Below are 14761 nucleotides of genomic sequence, written 5' to 3' on the forward strand. Positions count from 1 at the left end.
AACAATTCATCACAGCTAAGGTGATAACCTAAGAGAGGTAGCTTTTCTTAGCTGAGTATGGGTGCACTGGATGAACCCTCAATCAACTCCATTTGCTAGTCAGAAAGGCATGAAGATCCTGCCATAAGTTTGGAGTAATCACAGTTTGCTCAGGCAGAGGTGAGAACACAGAATTCCTTTTCCCTGACCACGCAGGGACTGTGACTGAGGCACCCTGTTCAGGTGAGCCAGGTGGTGGAGGTGAAATCGCCTCAGCCAGAAATACTCCCACTGATTTCAATCTGGTGGTAGGCCCGAGCAGCTCAGCAAGTGCCATGCAGTTATTTAAATCATTGCTTGTACTTGAAATTTTATGAGGACTCTAGCGGAGTGCATGTTGTGATAAAAGGGGTTTATGTTCCGTTAAATGTGTATCAAAGAGACCCCTTCAATGTTGTTATTGTCAATGAGAAAAAGAAAGTATCTGGAGCAGGTTTAAACCTTTTCTTCATTGTGAACAATCAGGTGTCTAAGGAGGTGAGATTTCTGGCTAAACTATTTCCCACATTCAACATACTCATGAGGCCTTTCTTTTGTGTGAACTCTCTTGTGGTTAAAAAGGTGTCTCTGGCATCTAAAAGATTTCCCACATTCACTGCATTCATAAGGTTTTTCTCCAGTGTGAATTCTCTGGTGTTCAGTGAGGGCATTCCTTCGTCTGAAGGACATCCCACATTCACTACACTCATAAGGTTTTTATCCAGTGTGAACTCTCTGGTGCTTAGTAAGGATACACCTTTGTCGGAAGAACTTCCCACATTCACTACACTCATAAGGTTTTTCTCCAGTGTGAACTTTCTGGTGCATAGTAAGGTTACACCTTTGTCTGAAGGACTTCCCACATTCACTAAACTCATAAGGTTTTTCTCCAGTGTGAATTCTCCTGTGCTTAAAAAGGTGACCACGGCATCGAAAAGATTTCCCACATTCACTGCACTCATAAGGTTTTTCTCCAGTGTGAATTCTCCTGTGCTTAAAAAGGTGACCACGGCATCGAAAAGATTTCCCACATTCACTGCACTCATAAGGTTTTTCTCCAGTGTGAACTCTCTGGTGTTCAGTGAGGTTGTACCTATGACTGAAAGCCTTGCCACAATCAGTACACTCATATGGCTTTTCCCCAGTGTGAACTCTTTGGTGATGATTAAGAACATAGATATACCTGAATGACTTCCCACAATCACTACACACATAGGGCTTTTCTCCAGTGTGAAGTCTGTGGTGTCGATTGAGGTTAGTCTTACGGCTGAAGGCCTTCCCACAGTCAGTACACACATAGGGCTTTTCTCCAGTGTTAACTTTCCTATGTCGAATGACGCTAGAGACTCCTCTTAAAATTTTTCCAGATTCGTTACATTCATAATTCACTTCTCCCTTGCAGACGCTCTGTTGAACAACATTCTGGTTGTGGCTGGCAGCATTATCACACTGACCCCACGGGTTATGACCTTTTCCACTGAGAAGTTTCTGGGAAATCTCACTGTCGCTATGTGGCTCCTCAGTGTCGAGAGGGGCCTGGGGCTGGAGAAGCTCTGAGATGGCTGGCAGGTCTTCCCCAACTTCCCTCCTGGATGAAGGCAGCCCCGATAAGTAGAAGCTGCACCTGGTCACAAACGAGGCCCTGTTCACAGCTTCTTTCCAGGGCTTCTCTCCACTGGCTTCCCTCTGTTGCTGGTGAGGGTTTGCACTGAAACAGAAGTCTCTCACACGTGTGTCCTTGAAGAAGGCTTTCTGCTCAAGGTATGCTGCCTGAGACTCAGTCCGATGCAGAATGTCTTTAAACACAGAGAAACACCGCTTACACAGATGGGTCCTCTGGGTTCCTGGCTCTGTCTTAGACACCGTGACCTGTGACTGTCCTTGTACAGATACACTCTGCTCAGGACAGGGCTCCTCATCATCCGTTTTATGCAAACAACCTAAAAACAGAGAAATGAGGAGGAAATGGATGTTGACTACAGTGATGAGGGAAGTTAAATTACAAAAATATGTTGCACATCATACATGTGTTCCATGCAATTATCTGAAAATAACCAATGTGCTGGCAGGATTTGTTAAAGGCTCCAGTGAAGTTCTGGAACTCTGAATATTCAAAACTAGGAAAGCCTCACCACAAATATGACACAAAGATGGCAAGCACCACATGGAATCGAAACAGGATCATCAGTTCCTTCTTCTGTTAACATTGTTCAGCTGGGCTTGTGTGCTGGTGACATGGGCAAGCTGTGCACAAGGTTGCATATGTCTTATTCCAAGTAAAATTCAGTATCAGGGGTTCGAGGACTACTTAAGCATATATGTACACCTCATAACACATGTGCAGGTCCATGTAGGAGAATACTGCACAGGGAGCAGTGCAGAGGGACAGAGGATGCAAAAAGGTGACAAACGTGAAGTTAAACAAAAGCCATGAAGTAACAGATGAAATGATCAGTCATCAAAATGTCAATAACGGTAAATAAAATGTGGAAATAGGTGGTGACAAACACACTTGCACCTAAATATGGTTGGACACAAGCAGGTTCCTGGTGCGATCTGGAAAAAGCCCTCATGTGACACCTTCCCCCGGTTTCCACTCAGTAGGATCAGGCCTCATCATAGACTATCTTCCCAGTTCACCCTGAGAGAGAACACAGGCTTCTCCATGCACCTTCTACTCTATAAAAACATACAACCTAAATATTCAGAGTATTAATGAAAGATAAGGGAGGTGAGCAGCCAGCACGAAGCCAGAGCAATTCAGATTGCAATAGTATTTAGGGAAGAAAATATTACAAACAAAAATTGAGAGAGGATGGTACAAGTGCAGCTATGGTTCATGTAAGTAAAGACCATAACCTGGCACCGGCTGTCACAGAGCCTTACCTAGATGAATGGTGAAGAAGTGGAAGCCATGAGGACATACTCACCTTCCCAGGAAGAGATAGTTCAAAGTGGGTCCCATTAAGATGAATGCAAGACTCCTGACTCCCAGACATTTCTGGCATTTTCTGAGACAGCAGGTATAAGGGATGCTTGGGGAGTCCAGAGCTCAGGACTCCCCACACAGCTCGCCTCTGGCAGCCACAGCCCATTTGAAAGGACAGTGGGGGAAATTATTAGAGCCCATGGTATGGCTGTGAGAGCCAAGTTTGAAGAATAAAGGAAGAGTAGACATCACCACAGGACATTGGGAGGAACTTGAAGGTCTTACCTGTAGATGAGACAAGTGCAAACACTTCCAGCATCACATTGCAGTAGAGAAGTCTCTGAGCCTCATCAAGGAGCCCCCACTCCTCCTTAGAGAAGACAATGGCCACGTCCTCAAAGTTCATCTTCTGTCAAAATGGGGACAGTTCAATCCACGATTAGCTTTTCTCCTAGGATTTCAAGTTGTTCAAAATTTCAATCCTCCACATCCATAAGCTCCCTCTATACTCCATCAGACAAGACAGCAGGCCTTGGGCCCATCCAAGTCACTCTCTTCTTATATTCCTACTGTTACTGTGTCTTCCCACAACAATAAAGGCAGTTGAGCAGAGAGAAGATACCTGAGCTCTGGGCCTCACATGTAGGCCATACTGCCTCTTGTAGATACAGTGGGTGTCACCCACATAGGGAAGAGAGAGTTTTTGGCCATAAAGAAAATGTGAATGACATATCACTTATTTTGTTAGGCAATACTTTTGTTATTTCCCGCAATCTCCCTCAGAGACATGAAAAAACATAGCCTCATGCTTCACCCTTCTGACTCTGATACCATGGTTTTGAGGCCATCACCTTGCACTACCTGCTCAACATAAATCTTTGAACCACACTTCTCTCACACAGCTTCATTTCCAGGGGCACATCCTCAAAGGCAACACAAATTTGCCATGGCGAGACCACTTTATTTCCTACTCAACTTCTCTTGCAAATGTATCATTCACAGTGTCTGTAATTTGTTTCTCTCTCTTTCTATCGCCCATCTCCATTCCACTGCAAACATGTAAGCCCAGCTGACACCAATATATGCTATCTCCTTCTCATTGATCAATGTGTCAGCCCTCGACAACCCTAGGAAGGTGTGCACCCATGTGACACCTCAGCTCTTCACCTGGCAGGTCTCACCACAACACCCCTATTTTCAGACAATTTCACTAAAATTCCTCATATCATATCACATATCATATCAGCCAGTAAACACCAAAAATGAACTCACTTCTTATTCACCCTATTGCAACATCAAGTGTCCTGTGGACATGAGTTCACACTCCCTCTCCAAGGGTACATCACTCCTTCTCCCACACCTCTCTCTCACCTGCATTCCCACACCCACAGCCCCCATAGTCAACTCCTTGACTTCCTACTCATTACTCAGCATGTGTGGTGTAGTGACTGCTTGGCAAATTCAAACAGGAATAAGTTCTACACCAACTCTGAGAGTCCACACTCATGGAGGCAGCCTTGAGCCCTGCTATAAAGGCCTCACTCCCTGACTGTGTTTTCCTTCAACATCACCTATTGAGAACCACATCACGTCTTAGATATCCAGAGCCCACCTCCACCAGTGCTTCACATGATCTCCCATCCCAGTCACAGCCCTCACCACTCAAGTCTCATGGCCGATGGCCCTCTACCCCTGTTGTATCAAAAATCAGCTAGCTGGACAAGATGCCTAACGAGCCTGTTAGGAATCATCTCTATTGCGTGCTGGTTCAGAGCAGATTGCCTCTGTCAAATTCTGAACATCCAAAGGAGGGAAAATTCTCTTTTTATATCTTTCTTAGGCCCTTGTGTCAGTTATTTTTGTAGACAGATTTTAACCTGGAGTATATATCATACCTAGCAAACACCTGTCATATCTATACAGACACTTGTAAACTTGAGTGGCATATCTTTACAGGCACCTGACATCAATATCAGAGTATCAGTGAGATGGCTAGCTTGCAAGGTCAGAAAATTAAGTTTATCTTTTCTATTCAAGCAAAAAGCAAAGTTATTTTACAGTCTAAAAATAACGGAGTTGAACCCACAGCATAAGAGATTGTCTAAGAATCACAGAGTAGTTCAAACAGCAGTTTTCCAAAGGAGGAATTACTATGCTTCACCCCATGCCCAGTGAGTCTCATAGATGGCCACTCATGCCCCTAAGCAAATCAACCAGGCAGAGTGCAACAGCCCAGGACATACCAAGACTCAAAGAATTTTCCTGGTGAGTGTTGAGTAAGTAAATATGCACCAGCCCCAATCTCAGCTTGTTTCCATGGACCTAGGGCCTCAAATTAAAATAAAATGATGATCTACAACTCCTCCCTGGTCCAAGCGGTCTTCACTCCTTTTGAGAAGTCTTCGACTTGAACAACTCCTCTGAGTTCCAGATGCTCTTTAACTGCTCTCTGAAATAGCTCACACCCTAACAGGCCAAAATAAGTGTTTGTTTGTTTGTTTTTATCTGCAATGAACATGAACCTTCCCACTATGGATGTTTTTATTCAGGATGATAATGCTTCCATATCCCCAGGTGCTAAATACAAACCTTCATCTCATCACTGACTCATATCTCTCTCTCAACTTCAAAATTAGAAAATCCAGGTGGCCAAACTTAAAATACCAATCCGATCCAACTGTTTCTTCCCTCTCCACGGCCACCTTCAGGGGCCAGTTCCCATCACACACTCCCAGACCAGTGGTGGGCAAACTGGGGCTTGGGAGCCACATGCGGCTCTTTGGCCCCTTGAGTGTGGCTCTTCCACAAAATACCACATGCGGGCGGGCACGTACAGTGTGATTGAAACTTCGTGGCCCATGCACAGAAGATGGTTTTCGGCCTGGGTGAGTCTATTTTGAAGAAGTGGTGTTAGAAAAAGTGGGGGATGTCAGTCGGATGGGTGATGGGAGACGTGGCACAGGTAGGGGGCTCAAAGGATATGCAGCACGGGAGAGACGAATGATTCATGCACGAGTTGAGGAAGGGAGAGTTGGATGGGGTTGATCTCAGTGAATGTACCTCAGTCATATTGAGGACTTTTATAGCAAAGGCCAATTTAGGAGTACCCTAATTAAGTAAATATCAATGTACCTACCCATATAGTTTAAGTATAAAAAATTTGGCTCTCAAGAGATATTTCAATCATTAAACTGTTGATATTTGGCTCAGTTGAATAATGAGTTTTCACCACTATCTCTGATGATCACACCACCTCCCTCTCACCCATATTGCTCTCCATGCAGCAGCCAAAGGGCGTCTAATAAGACCTGAGGCAGATCACCTGCCTTCTCTGCTCCAAATCTCCCATTGCCCCCACCCCCCCATCACCTGCAGAACAGACAACCGTGTTGTCACAAAGCTCCTCTACACCTGACTCCGCTCCCATTCTTTCCTGTTCCCATCAAAGAGAAAAACATTCCTACAGATTCCAGAACCAGCTGTCTTCACTCTGAGCCTCTACCACATCTGAAACCTGTGCCTGGAAGGCCCTCCCACATCTCATTCCACTGTTTGCCAGAAAAACATGGACCACTTCATCCAAACCTAGTCATGGACTTAATTCGGGTATTTGTGTCTGTTTTTCTGTCCCCAGGTCCCTGGGCAGGAAGAGAGGCTGGTCAGCCCCAGGACCCCACTGTCTCAGAGGTCACAAGAGTGTGAGGCCCTGACATCAGCCCCACAGCCCAGGCCCCTCAGCGGCTCCTCACCTGCAGGAACCTGTAGGAAATAAAGGTCTGTTGACGGCCTGGCACCCAACGCCAGGATCCAGATTCTCAGGCTGCTCAGGGTCCTGGCCCATGTCTGGTGCTGGGTGATACCTGAATTCCCCCAGGGCTCGGTCCTCAGTGCACACTGTTGCCACGTTCCTTACCTTTCAAAAGACTCCTCCTTCTTGTCCCTAATTTCTCTCCTCCCCCTTTTAAGGTGAGATTCTTATCAGCGGTTTGGGGAAATGTGTAGAACCCGACCTCAGACAGCGTCCCCCTGCTGTTCACAACCACCCGTGGCCCCAGCGTCCTGAGGATGAAAGTAAATCTCCTCACACAAAACTTTCCCCCTTGCTGAAACCGGTTTGGCTCAGTGGGTAGAGCGTCAGCCTGCGAACTGAAAGGTGCCAGGTTCGATTCCGGTCAAGGGCATGTACCTGGGTTGCGGGCACATCCCCAGTAGGAGATGTGCAGGAGGCAGCTGATCAATGTTTCTCTCTCATCGATGATTCTGACTCTCTATCTCTCTCCCTTCCTCTCGGTAAAAAATCAATAAAAATATATTTAAAAACAAAATGGAAAAAAAAAACACAACACTTTCCCTCAGCTTCTTTGTTGCCTTTAAACACAAAACAAACCTGGGTTTCCCGAGTCCTCACAGCTCAGCCACAGCCCCACGGCCTGACTGAGCGGCACTGCAGCCCGTCACCCTCTTTCACCCCATCACGTGCTGTGTCACCTACAAGCTACTCACTGTTCTGGGTGCTGGGACGGGACCTGCAGGGCCTGAGGGACGCCAGCACCTTAGGATGGAGGGTAAATGGGGGTAACGCTGAGTTGACCTCAGTGAGCAGGAAGTGAACCCCCTCCCGGACCCGCCGCCCTCGGGGCTCAAGGTCCCTCTTTGCTCACAACCACCCGCGGCCCCGGCGCCCGGAGCAGGAAGTGAACCTCCCCCCGCACCCGCCGCTCGTCCTCTCCGTCGCCTTTAGACACAAACCAGGCCTGGGTGCCCCCCTCCCGGCTCAGCCCCACACGGCCTCCCCCGGCGGCCCCGCAGCCCGGCGCCCTCCCTCCCTTCACACCCCGGGGCCCCACGGGGACTCACTGCGCCGGACGCTGCGCCCTGGGCGGCGGGACCCGAGCGGCGCCGGCCCCGAGGCTGGAGGGTCCGATGGGGTGAGGCCGAGGGGCCTCTGTCGGCGGAGAGGAGGCGGGGAGCCCCGGGGACCCCAGTCCTGGGGGTTGCGGTGCCACGAGCCTCAGAGACACCCGGCCCCGCGCGGACGCCGCCCGCTCCGCCTCCTGCTCCGGCTGACCCGGAAGTGGAGCCTGGGACTCTGAGGACCGCCGGGTACAGGACACAGGAAGTCCCGCCCAAACCGATGAGCTCCAGGACCCTCTCTTGGGCTTTCATTGGCTAAACCCCCTTAGGCGCACTGCCCTCTGGGTAATGCACTTTTCTTGGCCCGGCAGGTGGCATTAGGAGGCCAGTAGCTCACTGGCCATTGTAAGTATTGGCGCTGGGGCGCCGACTGGCGCTGGGAAATGGCAATTTCAGCTTTCGGTAGCTGGTCTCGGGTGTTTGTTGTTGTTGTTTAAAATATATTTCTTTGCCGAAACCGGTTTGGCTCAGTGGATAGAGCGTCGGCCTGCGGACTGAAAGGTCCCGGGTTTGATTCCGATCAAGGGCATGAACCTTGGTTGTGGGCACATCCCCATTAGGAGGTGTGCAGGAGGCAGCTAATCGATGCTTCTCTCTCATCGATGTATCTAACTCTCTAACCCACTCCCTTCCTTTCTGTAAAAATCAATAAAATATGTATATATATACATTTTTTTTTAAGAATTAAGGGGTTGAGCCCTAGCCGGTTTGGCTCAGTGGATAGAGGGTAGGCCTGGTGACTGAAGGGTCCTGGATTTGATTCCAAGCAAGGGCACATGCCTGGCTTGCCGGTTTGATCCCCAGTAGGGGGCATGCAGAAGGTAGCCGATCAATTATTCTCTCTCATCATTGATGTTTCTAACTCTCTATCCCTTTCCCTTACTCTCTAAAATCAATCAATAAATATTTTTTTAAAAAATATATAGTTTCACATTGCCAAGAAGTCAGTTGACTCACTGAGGATTGAGTGAAATGAAATAATATATCTTAGATGCTGCACTAACCTACTAGTTAAAATAATAAATTTATTTTAAAATTTGTCAAAATATTCTGACCAGATATTTCAACAAAGGAGAAAAAGACAGTGTGAAGAATTGCTTGAAAAAACGTTCAACATAAAAATTTATTAGGGAAATGGAATTAAAACAAAGCAAGTTAACACTATACTCATTTCTCCGCCTATTATTAAAAAGATTAAACATCACATGTGCTGGCAGGGTTGTGGAAAAACTAGAATTTTCATTACTGTGGGTGGATGGCAAGGCAAAGGGAATGGCCATTTTAGACCACAGTTCTGCATACACTAACAGGTAAAACATTCGCCTACACTGCATCAGTTTGATAAGTAAAACATACATCTACATAAAGAATTGAAGGCAATATTACCAGCAGACTTATTTTTAATATCCCAAACCTGGAAATAACTAAAACCACTGACAGATTAATAGATCAAGTGGTAATTTGCAGAACACAATACGACTCAGCAATAAAAAATAATCAACTATTCACATAAGCATCATGTTGAATCTCAAGATAACTGTGTAGCATGAAGGAGAGCAATATTTGTGTACCCCTTATACTGCTTATGGAATTATGAAAAATATTAACTAATCTTGTAAAGAAAGGAAAATCAATGACTGCATATAGGGCTGAGGAAGGCAGGAGGAGAGATGACAAAAGGGCAGGAGGTAACTACAGGGTGTGGCAAAGTAGGTGTAGAGCTGTTGGCATGGAAATTACTATAATAATTTAAAAATAATAAAAAACAAGAATAAACTCCTCCCTGGCTAGTGAACGTCAGGTTTTGAGCACCATGTCTTGCCCTAGAAGGTCACTGGTTCCATTCCATCTCATGGCACATGCCTACCTGGGTGCCATGTAGTTTACGTTTAGAAGGCAGCTGTCTGATGTGTCTTTCTAATATCACCACTACTCACTCTCTCTCTCTCTCTCTCTCTCTCTCTTTGAAAAAAGTCAATAAAAATATTTTTAAATATGTAAAATACTTATTTAGAAAAATAGAGTCAACTCTGTGTTTTGCATATTCACATCTGTAGGCCTGGTTTGCCTTAACCTGAATATGGGTGAGAGATAAGTTTATGTCACATGTGACCATTTCAGAGCTTGATCCCTATGCCCAAGCTCACCAAACAGTACACATTAGACAAGTGCATTTTGTTGCATGTCAGTTGCATATATACCTAAATAAAACCTTAAAATGTGCTTCCAAAGATAGGCCTAGATATCCCTATCTTGTTAGAAAGTTAAAATGACAACATGATATGGGCTCTACCATCTCTCTCCTAATTCCCTGTGAGGACCAGCCTTGCCTCAGTGGCAGCAAATGTTGGCAAGCAGTGAAGACTATGGCCAACAGAATCAACAGGAATGCTGACTGGGTCACAAATGCCACATCCTGGGACTGACTACAGGACTACCCTTCCTCTAGCTTTCATGTCTTGCCTGTTGAGCAATTCTTGAGGTGAACACCTTAGAGAGGCCAGAAGAGAATACAGACCATATAGATTATTTTCTCTAAAAATGACTTTAGCCACAGGAAACAGTGATGGAGGAACTGAGGACACCTGTCCACAATGACCACACAAGTCACACGTCCTTGGTCATTTGTGGGTAACGTTCAGAAGAGGTGCGATTCACCTAATTCTCTGCACTCTTTCCCACTCACTATGAATACAGGGTTTCTGACCCAGTTGAAGTTCAACCTAACCCTCAGAGTCTCAACACAAGCTAGACCAGCCTATGAAATGCCATTCATAACGGCACAGGGCACCTTGACAGTATGTAATACACACTGTGAACAGAGAATATAATTCACATTGTTCACAGAAGCAGAACAAAGCCCCCCACCCCCATTTTCAGGATGACCTCAGACCTCAATCACAGGAGGCACCAGGCTGCAAATGAGAACCACCAAGTCATGCCGGCTTTCTTTCCAGGTCTTGGGAAGCACTGCATTACAAGTGAATACGGGACAAAGTGATTTTCTGACACTACGCTTTGCCTTCAGAATCACAGCAGGTTGGGGATTCCTACAATATCTGTTCCCCTGGACATGCGGACAGATCCCAAGTGTGCTTTCAGATCAAGCCAGGCAATGCATAGGACCAACAAAATGGAAGGTACTAGTACATGAGCAAAAGAACTTTGACAAAAATATCAGAAACCAGAGATGTGTTAGAAATTCAACGGGTTTGCAGGTTGGTGAACTGGAAACTGAAACAATACATCACAGCATAAGGTGATGTCTTGAGAGGTAGCACTTAACTGAGGATGGGTGCGCAGGATGATCCCTCAATCAACTCCATTTCCTAGTCAGAAAGGAATGAAGATCCTGCCACGAGCTTGAAGGAATCACAGTTTGCTCAGGCAGAGTTGAGAACACAGAATTCCTTTTCCCTGACCACGCAGGGGTTGTGACTGAGGCTCCCTGTTCAGGTGAGCCAGGTGGTGGAGGTGAAACCGCCTCAGCCAGGAATAATCCCACTGATTTCAATCGAGTAGTAGACCCGAGCAGCTTAGCAAGTGCCATGCAGTTATTTAAAGCATCACTTCTACTTGAAATTTCATGAGGACTCTAGCGGAGTGCATGTTGTGATAAAAGGGGTTTATGTTAAATGTGTATCAAAGGGACCCCTTCAGTGCTGTTATTGTCAATGAGAAAAAGAAAGTATTCGGTGCACTTTTAAAGCTTTTCTCCATTGTGAACAATCAGGTGTCTAAGGAGGCTAGATTTTTGGCTAAAACATTTCCCACATTCACTACACTCATGAGGCCTTTCTCCTGTATGAACTCTCTTGTGGTTGAAAAGGGTACTATAGCATCTAAAAGATTTCCCACATTCACTGCACTCATACGGTTTTTCTCCAGTGTGAACTCTCTGGTGTACTGTGAGGTTGGACCTATGATTGAAAGTCTTGCCACAATCAGTACACTCATATGGCTTTTCCCCAGTGTGAACTCTCTGGTGGTGATAAAGAACAGACACATATCTGAATGACTTCCCACACTCACTACATACATAGGGCTTTTCTCCAGTGTGAATTCTCTCGTGTTCAGTGAGGTTAGTCTTATATCCGAAGGCCTTCCCACAATCACTACATTCATATGGCTTTTCCCCAGTGTGAAATCTCCGGTGCCGATTAAGAACAGAGATATACCTGAATGACTTCCCACAATCACTACACACATGGGGCTTTTCTCCAGTGTGAAGTCTGTGGTGTTGATTGAGGTTAGTCTTAAATTTGAAGGCCTTCCCACAATCACTACACTCATATGGCTTGTCTCTAGTGTGAACTATTCCATGTTGAATGTGGCTAGAGATTCCTCTAAAAATCTTTCTGGATTTTTTGAAATTATTATTCACTTCACCAGAGCAGACTCTCTGTTGAACAACTTTCTGGATGTGGCTGGCAGCATTTTCACATTGACCCCACTGGTTATGATGTTTTCCACTGCAATGTTTCAGGGAAATCTCACTGCCACTGTGTGGCTCCTCGGTGTCGAGAGGGGCCTGGGGCTGCAGAAGCTCTGAGATGGCTGGCAAGTCTTCCCCAACCTCCCTACTGGATGAAGGCAGCCCTGATAAGTAGAAGCTGCACCTGGTCACAAACGAGGCCTTGTCCACAGCTTCTTTCCAGGGCTTCTCTCCACTGGCTTCCCTCTGTTGCTGGCGTGGGTTTGCACTGAAACAGTAGTCTCTCTCACGTGTGTCATTGAAGAAGGCTTTCTGCTCAAGGTATGCTGCCTGTGACTCAGTCAGGTGCAGAATGTCTTTTAATACAGAGAAACACCGCTTACACAGATGGGTCCTCTGGGTTGTTGGCTCTGTCTTAGACGGCCTGACCTGTGACTGTCCTTGTACAGATACACTCTGCTCAGGACAGGCTTCCTCATCATCCGTTTTATGCCCACAACCTGAAAACAGAAAAATGAGGAGGAAAAGGATGTTGACTACAGTGATGAGGGAAGTTCCATTACAGAAATATGTTGCACATCATACATGTGTTCCATGGAATTGTCTGAAAATAACAGGTGTGCTGGCCGGATTTGTAAGACTCCAGCGAAGTTCTGGAACTCTGAATATCACAAAACAAGGAAAGCCTCACCAGAAATATGACACAAAGATGGCAAGCCCCACATGGAATTGAAGCATGGTCATCAGCTCCTTCTTCTACTATCAGTGTTGAGGAGGGCTTATCTGCTGATGACATGGGAAAGCTGTGCAGAAGGTTGCGTATGTCTTATTCTTAGTAAAATTCAGTAGCAGGGGTTCGAGGACTACTTCAGAATGTATGTGCACCTCATAACACATGTGCAGATCTATGCAGGAGAATACTGCACAGGGTGCAGTGCCCAGGGACTGGTGATGCAAAAAAGTGACAAAGTGTAGGTAGCCTAAAGCCATGAAGTAACAGATGAAATGATCAGTCATCAGAATGTCAATAATGGTAAACAAATTGTAGAATAAGTTTTGGACAAATGCACCTGCACCTAAATATGGTTGGACACAAGCGGGTTCCTGGTCTGATCTGAAAAAAGCCCTCATGTGATACCTTCCCCCAGTTTCCACTCAGTAGGATCAGGCCTCATCAGAGACCATCTTGCCAGTTCACCCTGAGAAAGAATACAGGGTTTGGAAAACCAAGATGGCCCCATATGTAAACACAGGAGATTGCTGCCTTGCACAACCACTTCAAAAATACAACTGAAAGACAGAACAGACATCATCCAGAATCACAGGAAGGCTGGCTGAGTGGAAATTCCACAACTAGAAGGAAAGAGAAAAGCATACCGAGACTCAGAGGAGGTATGGTGCGGAAGTAAAGTACAGAGGTACGGATGCGCATGCGCAGAGGGCTGGGGGCTGAGGACACAGTTGTCATTTTCAATCGGGAGGGAGTCTCAAACTCCCGACTGCTCTGAACTCCCGTCCTGGGCGAGCTTCTGGGGACCCAGACTCATACAGGAGAGACTGGACTGTCTGGCATTGGTCGGAACTCGAAGGCGGCTTTCACTCAGAGGTGCTTGCAGCGATTGCCGGGACACTGAGAAGTGGATCCGCTGAGGGCAGGAGTGAGAGCAGACATAACTGCTCACTCTGCCATGTTGATTTCCTGAGACCCCGCCCCACCCAAGCCGAGAACTTTCATGTAAATAAAGACAATAACCTGGCACAGGCTGTCACAAAGAGCCTTACCTAGATGAATGGTGTAGAAGTGGATGCCATGAGGACATAGTCACCTTCCCAGGAAGAGAAAGTTCAAAGTGGGTCCCATTTTGCTCATTGCAAGACTCCTGACTTCCAGACACTTCTTGCATTTTCTAAGGCAGTGGGTGTAAGGGATGCTTTGGAATTCCAGAGCTCAGGACTCCCCACACAGCTCGCCCCTGGCAGCCACAGCCGATTTGAAAGGACAGTGGGGAATATTAGTAGAGCCCATGGTCTGGCTATGAGAGATACATTTGGAGAAAAAAGGAAGAGTAGACATCACCTCAGGACATTGGGAGAAACGTGATGGTCTTACCAGCAGATGAGACAAGTGCAAACACTTCCAGCATCACATTGCAGTAGAGAAGTCTCTGAGCCTCATCAAGGAGCCCCCACTCCTCCTCAGAGAAGACAATGGCCACGTCCTCAAAGTTCATATTCTGTCAAAATGGGGACAGTTCAATCCACGATTAGCTTCTCTCTTAGGATTTCAAGTTCTCCATACCTCCCACCCTCCACATCCATTTGTTCCCTCTACCATTCATCAGACAAGACACCAGGCCTTGGGTCCATCAAAGTCACTCTCTCCTTATATTCCTACAAATAGTGTTCCTACCACAACAATAAAGGTAGTTGAGCAGAGAGAAGATGCCTCTGGTCCTCACATGTAA

General features: G+C 46.3%; 1 protein-coding gene across 1 annotated transcript; it reads right to left on the reverse strand.

Annotated features, from left to right (window-relative positions):
- Positions 1–534: 534 nt before the first annotated feature.
- Positions 535–14527, reverse strand: LOC139000224 (zinc finger protein 154-like). The gene is given in 5 exon segments (XM_070402485.1): positions 535–1814; positions 3233–3356; positions 12726–12796; positions 13674–13745; positions 14407–14527. Coding segments are annotated over 5 exon segments (1668 nt in total).
- Positions 14528–14761: the final 234 nt, after the last annotated feature.

This window comes from Myotis yumanensis, unplaced genomic scaffold (assembly GCF_028538775.1).
Source record: "Myotis yumanensis isolate MYYU_CA2020_CCGP unplaced genomic scaffold, mMyoYum1.0.hap1 SCAF_23, whole genome shotgun sequence".
NCBI lineage: Eukaryota > Metazoa > Chordata > Mammalia > Chiroptera > Vespertilionidae > Myotis > Myotis yumanensis.